The 16,830-nt window shown below is 43.2% G+C and overlaps 3 protein-coding genes across 3 annotated transcripts; 1 reads left to right on the top strand and 2 right to left on the bottom strand.

Moving 5' to 3' along the window:
- Window positions 1–6,093: 6,093 nt before the first annotated feature.
- Window positions 6,094–7,718, bottom strand: kctd12.1 (potassium channel tetramerisation domain containing 12.1). Its single transcript, XM_080785401.1, has one exon. It carries the CDS (start codon window positions 7,451–7,453, stop codon window positions 6,587–6,589), a length of 867 nt encoding a protein of 288 aa, XP_080641527.1. The 5' UTR covers window positions 7,454–7,718; the 3' UTR covers window positions 6,094–6,586.
- Window positions 7,719–10,316: 2,598 nt separating this feature from the next.
- Window positions 10,317–12,197, top strand: acod1 (aconitate decarboxylase 1; the record flags this gene model as incomplete). The annotated part of the gene is made up of 5 exons (XM_080785250.1): window positions 10,317–10,328; window positions 10,493–10,654; window positions 10,746–10,835; window positions 10,980–11,179; window positions 11,339–12,197. 5 exons carry the CDS (start codon window positions 10,317–10,319, stop codon window positions 12,195–12,197), a joined length of 1,323 nt encoding a protein of 440 aa, XP_080641376.1.
- Window positions 12,198–13,827: 1,630 nt separating this feature from the next.
- Window positions 13,828–16,773, bottom strand: LOC308330535 (glutamine amidotransferase-like class 1 domain-containing protein 3, mitochondrial). The gene is made up of 4 exons (XM_080785431.1): window positions 16,511–16,773; window positions 15,337–15,508; window positions 14,448–14,646; window positions 13,828–14,329 (listed from the first exon to the last, which is right to left on the bottom strand). Exons 1-4 carry the CDS (start codon window positions 16,616–16,618, stop codon window positions 14,134–14,136), a joined length of 675 nt encoding a protein of 224 aa, XP_080641557.1. The 5' UTR covers window positions 16,619–16,773; the 3' UTR covers window positions 13,828–14,133.
- Window positions 16,774–16,830: the final 57 nt, after the last annotated feature.

Below are 16,830 nucleotides of genomic sequence, written 5' to 3'. Positions count from 1 at the left end.
ACCACTCCCTTCCAAAAAACGCTACCAGAGCATCAAATCTCGTACCACCCGTCTCAGTAACAGTTTCTACCCTCAGGCAGTCAGGCTGCTGAACAGCTGACCTTGAACTGTATTGCACTGTTTTGTCAATTCACTTGCAGTCTGTGGGCTGTATTTTGCGTGTCTTAAGTACCAGGTCTTATTCCCTAACTTGAGTAAACTAAAGACCTGGAGGTGTGATCAATGCCATTTGGCTATTCTGAGTGGCCAAAGAGCATTGATCACGCCTCCAGGTCTTTAGTTTACTCAAGTTAGGGAATAAGACCTGGTACTTAAGACACGCAAAATACAGCCCTGTGTGTCTGTCCCGCTGTTACTGTATATGTGGACCTGGCCCCTTTTGTGCCCATATATGGAGGTGATGATGCAACACACTCCATATTTGGACGTATAGCGGGACAGACAGACAGACAGACAGACAGACAGACAGACAGACAGACAGACACAGTCTGCTAGGTCTCATAGTAAGTGCTCAGTGCGTTCGCAATCACTGCGTTCGCAATTACACTATTCAGGTTCAGGGTATTATAGGAGCAAGTATACTGTACTGATGCTATTCCTATAGGACCATAAGTGCAAGCTGGAACAGCCTAATGATCAGTGGTATGCGCTTTTCTGGGGTCAGGAAAATGCTGTCAAGAATTAATTGCCATTTCCACAGTAGCAAATTAATGACACAGAATTTTATATGAAGCCTGGTGCTGCATAGCAGCCACACCTCAGGCGAAAAGTGGTTCCACTCTATACTCCCATTCAGAGAAATATCTTCTCATAGCTTTTTCTTGACTCCAGAAACTGAACTTATAAACCCGGTTCTTTACCATTTGTACTGCTCCAGCCTGTGCAACACAGAGAGCGTTGTTCTACCAAAAGAAAATAACCCAGATGTGGAAAGCCTGAAACTAGAGAAATGTATATGCAATAATCTTCTGAACCCTCGTGATTATACTGCTGGAAATTAAACCACAGTGTACAGGACTGAACCCTGATCAGGTTCACGGACACTGCATGCGAGTAACTCAGACAGTACGTACAGTATGTGGAAAACCTCAGTAGTAGTAGTCAGCACAATCCTAGAGGCTTGGACGGAATGTTAGAAGGAAAGTAGAATATATGGGGTAGGCCTAATTGTTGTTGTTGTTAACCCCCAACCACCACCACCATCACCAAGTTAGTATCCCCAAACCACTGAATCTGAGATTCAGAAAAGGAAAGGCTGTGAATGCACAGGAAGAGGGAGTTTTTTTCTATGTGGAAACTGGGCCATGTGCAGAAGAAAAGGCTTTAACATCCAGAACAGGGATCACTGTTTGATGTGGGGAATGAAAGAGAAACGGCATGAGAGGTTACTTTCCAGCGCCCAGGAGTGGAATTGAACTTTTGGACAAGCATGCAGCAGGTTTGCTAAAAGGGCCGACCGAGCGGCGACCATGGGAATGTAGAGAGAGAACTCTGAACTCTCAAATCAACCCATCACTGCCAGGTGCCAACCTGCAAACGAGACCAATAGCGGAAACAGCTTCTACACAGGGGTCTCCACAATAGGTGCCACTTAGCCTCGCTTTTGCAATACTAATATACCAACTCCGCTGTGCTCAAGGGAATATGCATATGCAAATAGGGGCGGTGGAAGTCTGGCTGCGCCAGGCTAGGTGCCACTGCCATAGCAGCTGTGGAAAAGGTCATTGTGTTTGATGACTGAAATTTCCAAGGATCTCGCTGGGTTTACTTTAAAAGGTAGGAGGTAAAAATGGTTCAGCATCATTTGCAGCATCATTTAAAGCCAGGGGAATCATTCAGTAGCCGATTACATCAGTCAGGCGGTTGCTGATTGCAAAATGATAGAAGCGTGGTCTAAAATAAGAACACCTCATGAGCTCAGCATCAACGGAGGCATTTAAATTACACTTACACAGTTTAAGACTTTATCTTCCCACATGGAGTAATTCCTGTCCACAGCACTGTACTTGACAAAAATAGCAGTACATGAGCACACATCAATAACAACAAGAGAGAAGGAGCAGATCGACTCAAGTCTGTTCAGCGAGGGATGTTGTTTAAGGTGACACTTAACTGCTAGGTATCAGGCATTTCACAAAGCGAGCCCTTTTGCACTATAATGTTCTGTTCCAGCACCCGGAGCGGGGCATTAGGCTAAGGTAGTTCTGAGTGGGTGTGTGATGATGCTATTGACATTGCAATGGCTTTGTTGTTTAGTTCTGTGAGGGTGAGTGTAAGGAGACCAATTATCCTGGCAGCAGTGTTGGTTATGCGTGTGGGCTTTGCCCGGTTAGCGACGGATAGACTGTTGATAGAACTAGAAAAGGGTGCTCTTTTGAGCCCACGTCTTTGTCAAGCTGCGTAGCCTTTGTCGAGCTGCATGTGGAAGTCATGGGTTGCAGCCAGCAGGTTCAGTTCACCCCCTATTTACAGAAGAGAAAGGAGGTTTTTGGAGGTGGGCTCTATAAAGGCCCCTCAACATGTGATTCTAATTCAGGGGTTGATTGAATGTTGCATTCATTACAGGCAAATAGTAGAATGGGACATCAAATCCTTTTTGACAGTTATTGTTACATTACTCATGACTCATGAGACAATGTCTTGAGAAAAATAAATCATGTGACATATGTAGAATTTGTGGTGTCGTAAGTGAATACATTTTGGCTCTGTGTTGTTTAGAGGGCCCTCAATGTGTGATTCCTGTTATATTTAGTAAGTGTGACCCAAGTGCACAGCAAGAGAGGAGGCGACAGTCTTCATAGAAACAACCACCACGGGAAAACACAACAAAGGCAGGAGCTGCAACCGTGTAAAGTTGAACAGCTGGGAAAGTAAGGCTAAAACTCAGTTTAACAATACTAAAGGCTTGTGCTGTACTTTACCATACATGTAGATTGTAGATGTAGATGTGAAGCTCTGGCATGGAATGAAGGGCAGACTGGCTGGGCTTTTGTAGAGGCAGTGCTTGATTGCAGGATGGAAGACAGGTGCAGAGAATTGGTGCAGGAGAGCAGGTGTGCTGAGTAGAGCCATGGAGTAGTCAGTGGCTAAACAGTGCTTGTATGTGTGAAGGTGAGGAGGAGTGAGCCGTAACAATTCCAAGTTGGGATTGGACGTGATTTTTGCAATATTTGGCCTGCACACTTTGGAAGCCATGGAAGGCAATTATAGACAATCTGTATTTTTAAATGTAGCCTAATTATGAAAAATCTGAATGATACATGTTCATCACATGACTAATAATGGTTATCTGGAAATGCTGGAAATGGGCATGGCCTAATGTTTATGGGGAGTTAATGCATTATTAAGGAATCCAGGGGACAAAATGTATGACCTGCAGTTCAAGACTGATAGGCCAAAATGCATATTAGTGACCTGGCAAAGTGAGGCTGATTTGAAAAAATTGAGGGTTGAGTGCCTTCCTTGCAGGCCTATAGGCCCTATTGGACACACACACACACACACACACACACACACACAACAGTGTGGCGTGTCGCTATTTAATCATCCAAGCAAATTGGTATGCTTTAAGATGTCACGTGTGTTCTGACAAGATCACTTTATGATGTCACGCTCACGCACGCACACGCACGCACGCGCACACACACGCAAACACACACACACACGCGCACACACACACACACACACACACGGTTACAGGTCTGCACTAGTCTGCCAAGTCCAAATCTCAAAGAGACACACCATGTTCTGTGCAAAATAGCCCTTGTAACACATACGTGATATCACTCTCATAATGATGTAAACTTTTACTTTTATTCACTACGGTCAAATAAAAGGTTTAACCATAACCAAAATATGGATTAACAGATTGAAATGGGTTAAAATATATTTTTAGGTTATATAATTTGTCTGGGTGATGACATGTGCATGAGTGTGCACAAAGTACTTCACCATACACTCAACTGCCCTAGTTAAATTGCTTCAACTTCAGCTTGTGATCTAAAATTAAGACAAGCTGGGCCTGAAAAAATTGGGCCCCTTAAAACATACTGATGATGACATTAATACTGTGGCCTCAGGCACCATGAATCATTATCACCGGTGACCTTTCCGGTGAACTCCAACATACAAAATAATCCCGCTCTATGATCAGCATCTCAGTAAAAAAAAAAATTAATCGTTTTTTCATTCATACTATATGCCTCCATATAGCCTCAGGCCACATTAATTCAAAATTAATTCAATAAAAAAGGAATACAAAAGAAATCCGGAGCTCTGAATCTGTCTTGAGACCCTGATACTGATTTGAGTGCCAAATGGGAGTGTGTTGTAGCAGTTTGTTGAATGACGATTGAGACACACAACTGAGTAATATATTATGGGGCCCTCATTGTATTACCGTTTCTCTATGAAGTTGGTTTGAGAATAGTTAACCTGCAGAAAACACATCAGCAGTTAAACAATTTGGTTACTAGCATCGATGGGGTGTCTTTGAAAAATGACTTAGTGAGTAGCTTATACCTCAATCGATTCCGCCAGTAAGACTCAGTAAAATCTCTTTTCCAAGGGTGCTGATAACTGAGTGGTTAAGGCATGTAACGTGTAACGTAGACTCTGATGCCTGACATCTCCCGGTTTGATTGCCAGCTGGGTGGAACTTTGTTGCATGTCACTTCTGAGTCTCTCTCCCTGTTTCGTCTCTCTACACTGTAACTATCAATACAGGCAAGAAAAGCCTGAAAAATAACTTTAAAGAACAAAAGAGGTACTTAGCCAAGAGAGTAGCTTGAACATTGTTTCACACAAACAATACAAACTCAAATTGAACTGCTCCATACTACAGTCAAGTGAACACAAGGTCAAGGTTTAATACGGGGAAAATAAATGTTGAAATGGCAAAAGCTTTTATGTTACACTTGACAGCTTGACTTCACACCCACGTAGAGCTGGGCAGACCCTTGTTACTGGTCAAACTGTGATTACTCTCAGAATATATAGATTCAACTTTTTAACAAAACATGTTATTGTTCGAACTAGAAACATCACAGCACCTTGCTCTAATGATATTGTATATCAGATTAATGTGTACTCAAATACATTCTTTGATGACACATGTTACCTGTAATACCTGCCTTCAAGTTATTTGTGAATGGACTAAATTCGGCTTAGTATTTGCTATCCACAAATATAACTTAGAGAGACATTTAGCCTTTTTAAATGTTAATTAAAGTACACAACTCAGGCTGTACAGTACATAGCCACTAATAAACAAGAACACTTTATTGCATTCAGTCATGATGTCTGGCAGACGGAGAGCTCTTATATTCCTCTGCAGCTGGACCCTTTCATTATTTACACTTGAAATGGTAATGACATCATATGTGCATGTGCACAGCTGTGCTTTTTTTTGCATCAGGCTACAGTAGAGATCATGCATTTGAATGTGCGACAAAAAGGGTGGGTGGAATTGGAAATTGGAATATGTGTGCCTGCATGCATTCAGATGTTGGTTTCTTTGGTCGTTATTTTAAACAATAAACTAAACCGAGATAGGTCAGGGCCGCAGATCCCAATACAGGGTATAAACTATTTCCCTTCAAATGTTGTAATGATAGTGTCAATCATTACCAGTGATATAGCCTAAAGGTAATCTTAGAAGAACTGTGTTGTTAACAATGGTGCAGCTTTTATTGTCATAATGCTGACGTTCGGTTCACGATGCATTTGTTGTTTTGATTCACCATGCATGGAATACAATTCCAAAAGGAAAAAGGGCTTTAGAATGATATTCACCAAATAAATCACACCCATATAGTAAAAAAGGGGGAAAAAAAAGAAATGTTTTAAGAATTGTATCCTTTGTTAAAGATGACAATACACTCCTTGTCGACTCATCTATACTGTACTTTACACAGACATTGTGTGAACTGGAATAGAATTTTGGATTTGGAAACTGTTTAATTATATCCTTCAATCCTTGTCATATCAATATCATTTTGGATTTGGAAACTTTTTAATAATACCATTCTCATCATGTCATCCTTGTAAACCTGAACTGGTGAACAAGTTGGGATGATTAACAAAGGCTCAGAAGACAGTAGAAGACTTTATTTCATATGAACAGGATAACAAATACAACTCTACTAAGCAGATTTACACCGTTGCAATCATATCATTGAGAAACTGCTAGGAGTAGCCTAAACCTATAGAAAATACAAAACTTGATCAAACTATTTTAAGCAAGTCTAGAATAACACTGAATAGTAATTACAAGGTTATTTCTGCCTGAATAGCATACACTTTACACCTAGCTATCAGAGTATCACTCAGTCTGTCATATAGAACGGAAACATGATTGATATGCAGTTAACTGAGATGTAAATTACAGATTTCATAGCTGATAATGGCTTGTCAAAACGGATTTGTGCTAATTGGTGGAACATATTGTGCTATAGATCATAGGCTACCATGGAGCTGCCATACATTTGATAGAGCATTCTAATGTTTATGTACATCTTTATGTTCAACAAAGTACACAACTCAACGTGTATTTATGTTGGCCAGGCCAGTTGACATCCTCAGAACTTTAGTCTCGACAGAACACGTATTCAGTATAGCTTGTCCAGATTTTGTCCTCGTTGGGATCGTTGCTGGTGTAGGCGCACGTGCCTGTGGAGCTGCACGCAACCATGTGAAAGCCCACCTCCGTGAGCTTGTCGAAAGCCTGCTCTAGGAAATTGTACTTCAGGTAATATCGGGACGTGTACCTCTCTGGTGGGCGGTCGGGGTCCCTGCTCTCATTCAACGTGTCTCCGAATACCTCTTTGGCCAGGCACGTCTTCCCACACACCGTGATGCGAGCGACTCTCCTGAACTTGGCGTCGGTCTGGATGTCTCTCCCGATGGTGTAGGAGCCTCGGTATCCTATCGTGATGTAGCCGGACTTTCTGGAGTCCAGTGAGGCGGAACGGGTGCTGCTGCTAACGACTGTAGACATCGTGCGTAAAGTGTCCATGCCGCTGGAGCTCTGAAGCGCGCCCTCCTCGGTGTCACTTTGGCAAATCTCCTCGGTGATGGAGTTCTCTTTACTCATGCTGGGGTTCAGGCGTTTGGAAAGGTCTCGCAGCTGGAAGAACTCAGCCTCCCTCTGCAGCCTGCTCTTCTCGGGGAAGTAATCTGGAAGGACCAAGTTCAGATCCCGGAGATAATCTAGAATATAACGGAACAAGAAGCCATCTCTGTCCAGGAAGAAGCGCCCTTTTCCGTCTCTAGCCAACTCCTTTGGGGACTTCTTGACGAACATGGTCCATAGCAGTGAGTCCGGAACGGCAACCAAAGTTGTGTGCCTTGTGACATAGACCTGTCCGCCAACATTCAGTTCAATGATCTCAGAAAATGGAGAGCCTGACTCTGCGCCGTTAGATACTCCGCGCTCTGTGTCCGCCAGTGCCATCTTCGAGCAGCCACGCACGGTCTCTCCGACTCCGCTATAGGCTGATGATGCTCAAATAGAATTACTGGAAGGGAGAATGTCAGCGCGCTGTTTATGTAGCCTGTCCTCCCAAGCAAGTGGGTGTAGGAGGGGATGTTGACCGCTGTACCATGTAACTATTTAACTGCCAGCCGGTATAACACATACAGCACCCCGCCCCCTCCCCACATGATAGTGTGCCGCGCGCGTAATGTAGGCCTGTCTGTCAATGTTCCCCCAAATCACCCAACACCAACACTCACTCACTAACGAGATGGATGCACATTGCACAACAAAGACACACGCTAGCACATTCCCAAGTATCTTCACAGTGTTTTCCCTAGCCCCATATGTGCCCTCTCCCTACGCTCATTCTGTAGCTCCGAGATGAGGTCACACACTAGCCCCCTCCCACGCGTTTCAGGAACGGCCTTCAACGGCGCAAGCTTCCGCAGTGTACATTTCTTATCCTTACCACACCATTAATCCAAAAAGTGTATGGACAATGCACCTTTACACTAATTCATACATAGGAGCGGCGCAGAAAATCCCGCCGCTCCTATGTATGAAAGCCTTTACGTCCCGTCTTTTGTCAGTCGCTTCCATGTTTATCAAGGAAGTTGAAAAGCTTTAGCGCCTCCCCGGCGCCTCCCCTGGTCGAAATTTCCAACTGACTTCAGTTCACTCGACATGCACGCGCACACGCACACTTCCTTGATAAACATGGAAGCGACTGACAAAAGACGGGACGTAAAGGCTTTCATACATAGGAGCGGCGGGATTTTCTGCGCCGCTCCTATGTATGAATTAGTGTAAAGGTGCATTGTCCATACACTTTTTGGATTAATGGTGTGGTAAGGATAAGAAATGTACACTGCGGAAGCTTGCGCCGTTGAAGGCCGTTCCTGAAACGCGTGGGAGGGGGCTAGTGTGTGACCTCATCTCGGAGCTACAGAATGAGCGTAGGGAGAGGGCACATATGGGGCTATGTTTTCCCATGCAAGTTCAGTGTGGAATAGAAAATATAAGTAGGAAAAAAAAACCAATATGGTTATGTGATAAATGTGTCAAGTCCTTTTGAATCAACACCAAACCTTTTGCCGATACCTACTTTGAGTTGTCAGTTTTATTAAAAGCAAAGTAAACATGACTTAGAAATCATGGAAAGGGCGACACCTAGCGAGTTTTCTGTCGTCAGGATTATTATTAGCTCAGAGTTCCTTCAAGGATAGATAGATTGAATTATTATGTAACGGCATATTTTCCCCTTCCAGTTCCTATTGTCTCCTGCGTATAGGACTCCTATACACACACAACTGGACATCCATGTTTGTGGATGTCCAGTCGTTCCAGTCTGGGTGTATTTATTGAATAATGTTGAGCAGTTGAAATGAACATACGTATAGGCCTACCATCATATTTGTGTAGCAATTCTCTGTTCTCCTGTATTTGCCTGCTGGTAAGAACGGTGTAGTTAGTATAGGCATTATTAGAGGTTAACCTCAAACTAATTCCAACAGAAACTCATTCAAATTTTTTGTTTCATAAATATGTTAGTAACAACGTATCAGAATACCTAAGAAAGAAAAGAGCTAAAATAAGGCAAAATATTTGAGTAGCTGAATCCATTGCAAGCATTAGTTTTGCACAAAAACACTCCTTGGGCTAAAAACGGCCATAGTCGTCATCACAAAATGTGATGGTTATCACAAATGGGCCGACGAAGACAAAGTTTGTGGACTGTAACCAAAATCTGGATGTAGGGGCTAGCACCCCTCCAACATAGGAAAATAGGAAAAATGATAATAAATAGGAAAAATGATAATAAATAAAATCACACAAAAGCATACAAGCCTGCGGAGACAAAGACTGCGGCATTGACAAGCTTTTCAGCATCTTTGGGACAGAGTTTGACAATGAACTTCCTGAGGTGTAAAGTTCAAGGGGTCAATTCTTCCACAGGTTGGAGACTATATAGCAGAGTGGCTCAGAGAGTGTCACATTAACATTACTTTTAGTCGTTCTTTACTTGACATTGAACAAGCAATGTAAGGATATCCAGCTGTTTGAAATCTGGGGAAATAAAATTAAATAAAACGTCTAGTTGTCACATGTTTGCATTGGGGTTTAGTTGAAGCGTCTCATTTCCCTATTCAAAAACTCCCTATTAACAAAGCTTTCAGTTCCACTCAAAAATGGTTCCTCTTATCACCAAGATCCTTTTTATGGAGGTTTTTGATCGTTCACTGGCGCTGCATTATGCATTTTGTAATTATACGGTACCTTTCCAGTTATCCACGCTTGAATCGCCTCCCAGTTGGACTTCTGTAACCCCCTGTTGTTTGGCATTGACTCAGTCCACCCTTTCCCTTTCTTTATGGTTGGTGCATGGTCAAAATGCAGCTTCTAGACTTTTAAGTGGAACAAAGAAAAGGGAACATTATGTCCTCTGTTTTGGCCCAACTTTGGTTACCAGTGAAAAATACTCTACAGTAGAAAAAGAATGCTCTCTAGCTCCACAATACATCCACAATGACACAATGATATACTGTACAGTATATTTACCAAAAACAAAACAAAAAAAGCATTTCATTTGATTCCTCAGCCCTGTTCCACCAAGTCACTATAGCCAATCAAGCTCTGAGTATATTTACAAAAACAAAACAAAAAAATAATTTAATTTGATTCCTCAGCCCTGTTCCACCAAGTCACCAGCCAATCAAGCTCATAGTGAAACTTCCTACTTCTTCTCAACATGCCTGGGTTTGGTAATTCTGGAAAGTTGATACACCATGCAAATTGTATAAAAGTGAACTCCAATTGTCAGTACTGGTAAGAGAGAACAATGCTACGCAAGGTATTTATCGTCCCATTATTAGTGGCATATTTCTTCAGCACGGACCATAGAAATAACAACTTGATATTGCCAAGACAACATGGCAAATAAAATATAATACATAATACTTTAGTGAATTCAAACACAGGTAAATTATGTAAATTGTGTTATGTTTGTGGTCACAGGGCATCACAGAAAGCTTCGGAGCAGCTATCTCTGGTCTGAATGCATCTCAGCTGACAGATAGGGTGATTTCTAGGAGCAAAAGGATGATGCTGGACACTCTGGGTGTGGGTCTACTTGGAACTAGGACATCTGTCTTCAACAAGACTCTTCACTACAGCCAGGTAAAGTATACAGTGTGTGTGTGTCCATAATTTACACCATTTTGCATGTGTAGCATTGTTTCGTCAAATATTTTCTCCTGTCTAATAACAGCTATACAGGTCTGATAGAAGCAGCAGTGTCTGGGGGAAACCAGGAGTGTCTCTTCCTCCTCACTATGCTGCCTTTGTCAACGGTGTAGCGGTAAGGAAGATTTTCTATTTACTCTATTAAATAATACCTTAATACAGGACACCTATAGATTAGATTTGAGGAAATCGTCAAAAGTTTTGCACCAGTTTGATCTCTTAATGACAATTAATGCTGGGGATTTTACTATGTGTATAGGTGCACTCTATGGATTTTGACGACACTTGGCACCCTGCTACACACCCATCAGGAGCAGTGCTCCCTGCCCTGTTGGCATTGGCAGAGACCCTGCCATACCAGCCCTCTGGACTAGACTTGCTGCTAGCCTTCAATGTTGGTATTGATGTCCAGGGCAGACTGCTCAGATTCTCAAAGGAAGCCTACGACATTCCCAAAAGGTGAGGCCTGGTTCAGCAATCTATTCCCACTCACTTGAGTTGAATTATCAATACTCAACTATTAAGTACATTTGCATCTGAAGCAATGCATCCTTCACTATAGATTAGAATCACATTCTAATCTGGACATCTTTCTCACTCCTTCCCCAACACTCTCAGATTCCACCCTCCTGCTGTTGTGGGGGTGATGGGCAGCGCTGCGGCGTCAGCTAAGCTCATGGGCCTGTCCCCAACCCAGTGTGCCCATGCCCTGGCTATTGCAGCCTCTTCCGCTGGGGCTCCATTGGCCAATGCTGCCACCCAGACCAAACCTCTTCACATTGGGAATGCTGCACGGAGAGGCCTGGAGGCAGCCCAGCTGGCATGGATGGGACTAGAGGGGAATCCAGGTATCCTAGATCTGGAGTCTGGTTTCGGAGCTTTTTACGCGGACTACTGTCCATCAGAGCTGGTTAGCTCTGTCGCTGGTGGGTTCAAATGGACTTTGGAAGAGCAGAACATCGCCATCAAACGCTTCCCTGCCCATTTGGGAATGCACTGGGTTGTGGATGCAGTGCTGGCAGCCAAAGATAAGCTTAAAAGCCAGGGTATAATATTGGAGCCCAGTCAAATCACTAGGGTGGTCCTTAGAGTACCTCCCTCCAACTATGTCAATTGTCCTTTCCCAGTCACAGAACATCAGGCCAGGCACTCATTCCAATTCAATGCCTGTTCAGCTCTGCTGGACAACCAGGTGACAGTAGACTCTTTCACTAGAGCTCAGATGGAAAGGCCCGCTCTGAAGGAGCTCCTCTCCAGAGTGGAGGTGGAGAACCCTGCAGATAACCACCCCAACTTCAACAAGATGTACTGTGAGGTTGAGATAGAAACCGAACAGGGACAGAGTTGTACGGCCAAATGTGATACTTTTTATGGCCACTGGAGGAAGCCCCTGAGCCAAGAGGATCTCGTAAGGAAGTTCAAGGACAATGCCTCTGTGGTATTGTCCATGGAGGGGGTGGAAGGAGTAGTTGATTAGCCCCTCTCGGAACCCCCTGGGTCAGCCCAATCCGAACCGAACCGGGCTGACGTAGGGTTCCTGGTCAAGCTAAGATTTTTCAATGCGATTGTTGGGACGCGGATATACACACACTCATCGTTTAGTCCATCGGCGCGGAATTAGGACGCTTTTTATTGTGTTTGTTTACGGATGTGCGAACTATAAGTACCTTACATACCTCTGATAAAATCTCCTGTGTCGCGGAAGCCGTTAAGTATTTTTAATCCATGTTTGATTAAAAATGTCGCTTTGATTTCTTCTTGTTTATTTACCGTTTATTGACCGCCTCTCGATGTGCGGTTGGCTTTGCGGGCTATGTCCCTTCCTCTGATTTGCTCCGTCATAGCTGTAGCACCACTAGCTAGCCAGATAGGCGGTACAATGAGGTGTCAATAAACAAGGTAGGAAGAAGCGACATTTTTAATCAATCATGGATTAAAAATACTTAACGGCTTCCGCGACACAGGAGATGTGTCGGTATGGTATGTAAGGTACTTATAGTTCGCACATTCGTAAGTCAATACATGAATAACCATGGTAGAAGCGCGCAGAAGTCCGTAACATGGCTTGTTTACATTGTATTTGTTTGTGCGTAACTGGCGACAGCCCCACTTGAAGCAGGACCCAATGCAAGTAAAGTCTTAAAAGTGTCAGAAACTTTACTACATTCGGGTTCTGCTTGCGGGGCTAGTAGTTGATATGATAGGAAATATAGAGAGAAAAAAAGATAACTCAGAACTGTTTTCATATCTGAAAATGGTGGGAAAAGTTAACATTTATCATGAAAATGAAAACCTTTTTTTTTAAAGCAAATGAAAGATTTTTTTTGTGTGCAAATGCAGCCTATACATTTTGTAAAGGTTTTAATGTCTCAGCCTTCTGTCAATGTTATCTGTCGATTGCCACAGCTTGAGAGAACTGAATATCTTCATCATTATTGTTCTGTGTGATGTGAATAAAGTTCTGTGAGATTCAACTTCATTTCTGCTCTCCTTCTTGGTCATAATAACTATTTATGTAAAGTTCACTGAGGTGAAACAAATGCCAGTCCTATTGAGGTGCAGGCCAACGGTAACATAACTATATTGCTGTTACATTCATCCACCATGGATGAGGTAATAAGCTACTGCATAATATTGCAGTATATTGAGAGGGGGAATACAATAAATACAATGAACAGTTGCCAGGGGTCAGAAGGACACAGCAGCTGCCTGATGTTTAAGTTGTGCAAACCACTTCCTTAAGTCACTTCCTTAAGTGACTTAAGGAAGTGGTTTGCACCACTAAAAAAATCACCACTGTGGGTAGCTGCCTGGCTGGGTATGTGTGAACACGAAAACAGCATGGTTGTTTTTCACCACCTGTGCACAACACAAACACACACGCACATATTAACTGTATATATGGTGATTTCAGGTGTGCCAGTACAGTGACAGTACAGTATACAGTAGAGGGTACAGTAGAGCGACCCCCACACGGTAACTCTGTCATTCTCAACCGTTTCGGACGCGGGGCGGCTCGCCGGAATCAGGCGAGAATTCCTGTGGGTCTGGAATCCCCCCCCCCCCCCCCCGGGGACCCCCACACGGAGTTGCACGACTTACTTCACACGGGTGTGATTTTTTTATTCAATTGTGGTCAGAATTCAAGGTATTTTACAACATAAATAAACCTCAGAGAGCACAGTAGTGGTAGTATATGTACACATTAATACCTGGTGGCTTACATTTGATTTGACTGGAAGACAAGTGCTCTCTGGGGGACATGTTTTCCAAGGGTTTCCTTAATATGGTATTATTTCATTAACACCTCTATAATTCATTAGAAATCTATAGCACGTGAACATTTCAGTAGTGAAAATAAGAGGCTACTTTTTCTCTTTCTCTCTCTTTCCAACCATTGAGTCACACTCACATCAGGCAAGTCTCAGCACATCCCGCACCATTGCTCCAATCCCGTCGGAGATCTCGTGGAGGGGGGCGTCGCACATGAAGGCACAGGTAGTGACTACCTTGTTCTTCTCGTCCACGTGGCTCTCGCTGACACTCTTGCTCACATGCTTGCAGCCCAGCTGGTTGATGGCCTCGGCGGTGGCAGTAGTCCCTGGGTACCTGTGAACAGGGAATCGCAATATAAATCTAGAGTACAGTGCTTGCCATAGCAATAACAAGCGACACTATTGTTGCAATGACATGTAAATTGAAGTTTTTATGTGAGTATGTGACTCACTTCTCATCGTTCTCAAGACCCACGGTGACCTCACAGCCGGGGAACACCTTGGCAGCCAGAACAGGGGAGATGCAGCAGAGACCTATGGGTTTTCCCTCGCTGTGGAATGCCTGTAGGGTCGCCTTCACCTCCTCATTTACAGAGCAATCCTTCCCTTGCACTGCCCAGGTACACAGGTTCTTAGCTACCCCAAAACCACCTGTTTAGCACAGAAGCATAATGTAGGGGAGAGTCAAGACATAAGTAACGATGTCAGCAAATCATAAATAAGTCCCATTTATGCGGGACATAATCACCCACAGAGGAAATTAAATATGCTTTAAGTGTTAACAACTATTAACCACTTAAAGGGGGATGAAACCCTAGGCTGATTTAGTTTTCCAATTCTGTTTAAAAAATACAACAGGGTAAAACTAAAACATGGAACGCTGCATAAGACATAAGACATAGTAAGCGACGTAGCTGGAGCTAATGAAATTAATAATGGGTGTGTTTGCGTTAGATTGGTGTCAATCTTGCAAATAACAGTCCCAGGTAGTACTCAATTATTTGTCTATTGTTAAATGTGATATTGAATTGTATGATAATTGTTTTTGTTTATTTAAACATAACCGTGAAGCCTCACAAACTCCTTACTCCAACTCTGAAATGTGTTCAATGGAACAACAGAGGCGTAAACGGAACTCCACTTGTCCATGCATTCTTACCAATGCACCATGGTGCAACCAGTTTCAAACATAGAACTCTACCCGGTAGAGTTACCGTACAGTGCATTTGATCAAAGTAGCCTACAGTAACAACCCATGAAAATGTGTGATCCTGGGTTTAGAGTAGACTTTAGTTTAGTGTATTCCTCCTGACAGCTGTGAACCCTCAGCCTGAATCAAACCTGGGAATATGATGGCATCATGGTCTTGGACACTGAGCTTAGAAAGATCCTGGATTTCCCCACGTGCCAGCCTTGCACTCTCTACCAACACATTCCTCTTCTCCTCAGTGGGGCTGCCTTTCAAGTGATCCACTACATGCATCTGATCGATGTTGGGCGCAAACATCTTTACCTGCAATTCGAAAATGTGAGATTGAGAATTCTTGCTACAAAAGCTAATATCACCTATAAAGTGCCTATATTGCTGGTGTGTTTTGCACATCATAACATCCATTAATCGCAGGCATGATTTTATACAAGTCATGATGATGGTGCATAAACCTCACTCTACAGTGTACAGTTAATACTGCTACTTCAACCAAACATTTGAATTGCAAGGACCCCCAATAACTCTAAAAGTGTACAAATGGAGCCAAATAAGGCTCATTTTGCTATCAACTTGATACCATCAAGAGTTACAGACCCTGGGGCTGTAAAGCCCAAATCACACCAAAGGGTCGGGTCGGGACGGGACACATCATAATCATATAAATAACGGTAATGGGTCGCACACACCACCAAGACTGCATTTCAGTAATTTATTCTTGGGCTAGTATCCAGCCTTCACCAGTGTGGAGTGTCTGAAAAACATCCAGACCAGACACTCTCCCACACTGATGAAGGCTGGATAGCCGAAACGTTTCGTTTGTCTCCGAGTCCTGTCCAACAAATGTGCAAGAATAAATTACTGAAATGCAATCTTGGTGTGTGCGACCCATTACCGTTATTTATATGATATGATTTGAACGGGACAACGGGTATCTTAAGTCAGAGCGCGGTGGTCACATGAAGAGTTTACTATAGCCAATGTGTCCCACTCCCAACCCAAGTCAATGTTTGAACTTTTATTGGACAGACACCCCACTTGAAGCATTGATATGTCTAGCCCCACAAGCAGAACCCAATGGTAGTAAAGTTTCTGACATTTTTCATAAAAGCTTTGCTTTATGGAGGGTTCCGAGAGGGGCTATCATGATATGTCCATTGTCCAAGTGTAGCACATTGATACTGTGGTAAGTCAACCATGACAATCACACTGCCGCGGTGCAGACGTGCAGTAACAGTCAGGCTGTGCTGTGAATCAGACATAATGTGTGAAATTTGTCAATGCAAATCTTAAAAGTATAAAACTTACACTTGCTCCTCCTCTGCTTAGATGGACCAGAACAGCGGAGGCCTCATGGATTTCACTGCCATCGAAAACTCCGCAGCCTGCCAACACCACAGCGACCCGTTTAGCCATAATACTAATAGGCTAATAGCTTAGTACTATTGTGGTGCTACTGTATGCTACTGCTAGTGATGCAGTCACGTTTATTCACCTTTGCTAAAGACAGAAAGTCACTACCATAGAGGTTTATTACTAGGCCAGCGGGTCAATACAATGTGTTGCTGTCTGTCACTGTAGCAGAGAGAGAGGCGAGCAATGAGCGACGGTGAAAAAAAAAAGTCCCA

This window comes from Protomyctophum bolini, assembly GCF_963924005.1.
Source record: "Protomyctophum bolini genome assembly, chromosome: 16".
Classification (NCBI taxonomy): Eukaryota; Metazoa; Chordata; class Actinopteri; order Myctophiformes; family Myctophidae; genus Protomyctophum; species Protomyctophum bolini.
The sequence above is the reverse complement of the archived record's forward strand: the minus strand, read 5'-3'. Positions and strand labels throughout refer to the sequence as shown.

Bases quoted from the DNA above. Each gene is read 5' to 3' on its own strand.
- kctd12.1 (XM_080785401.1), bottom strand. From the start codon at position 7,453: ATGGCACTGGCGGACACAGAGCGCGGAGTATCTAACGGCGCAGAGTCA.
- LOC308330535 (XM_080785431.1), bottom strand. From the start codon at position 16,618: ATGGCTAAACGGGTCGCTGTGGTGTTGGCAGGCTGCGGAGTTTTCGAT. The intron at 15,509-16,510 runs GTAAGTTTTATA...TTCGAATTGCAG, and splicing joins TAAGCAGAGGAGGAGCAAGT to GTAAAGATGTTTGCGCCCAA. The intron at 14,647-15,336 runs GTTTGATTCAGG...TGTGCTAAACAG, and splicing joins TGATGCCATCATATTCCCAG to GTGGTTTTGGGGTAGCTAAG.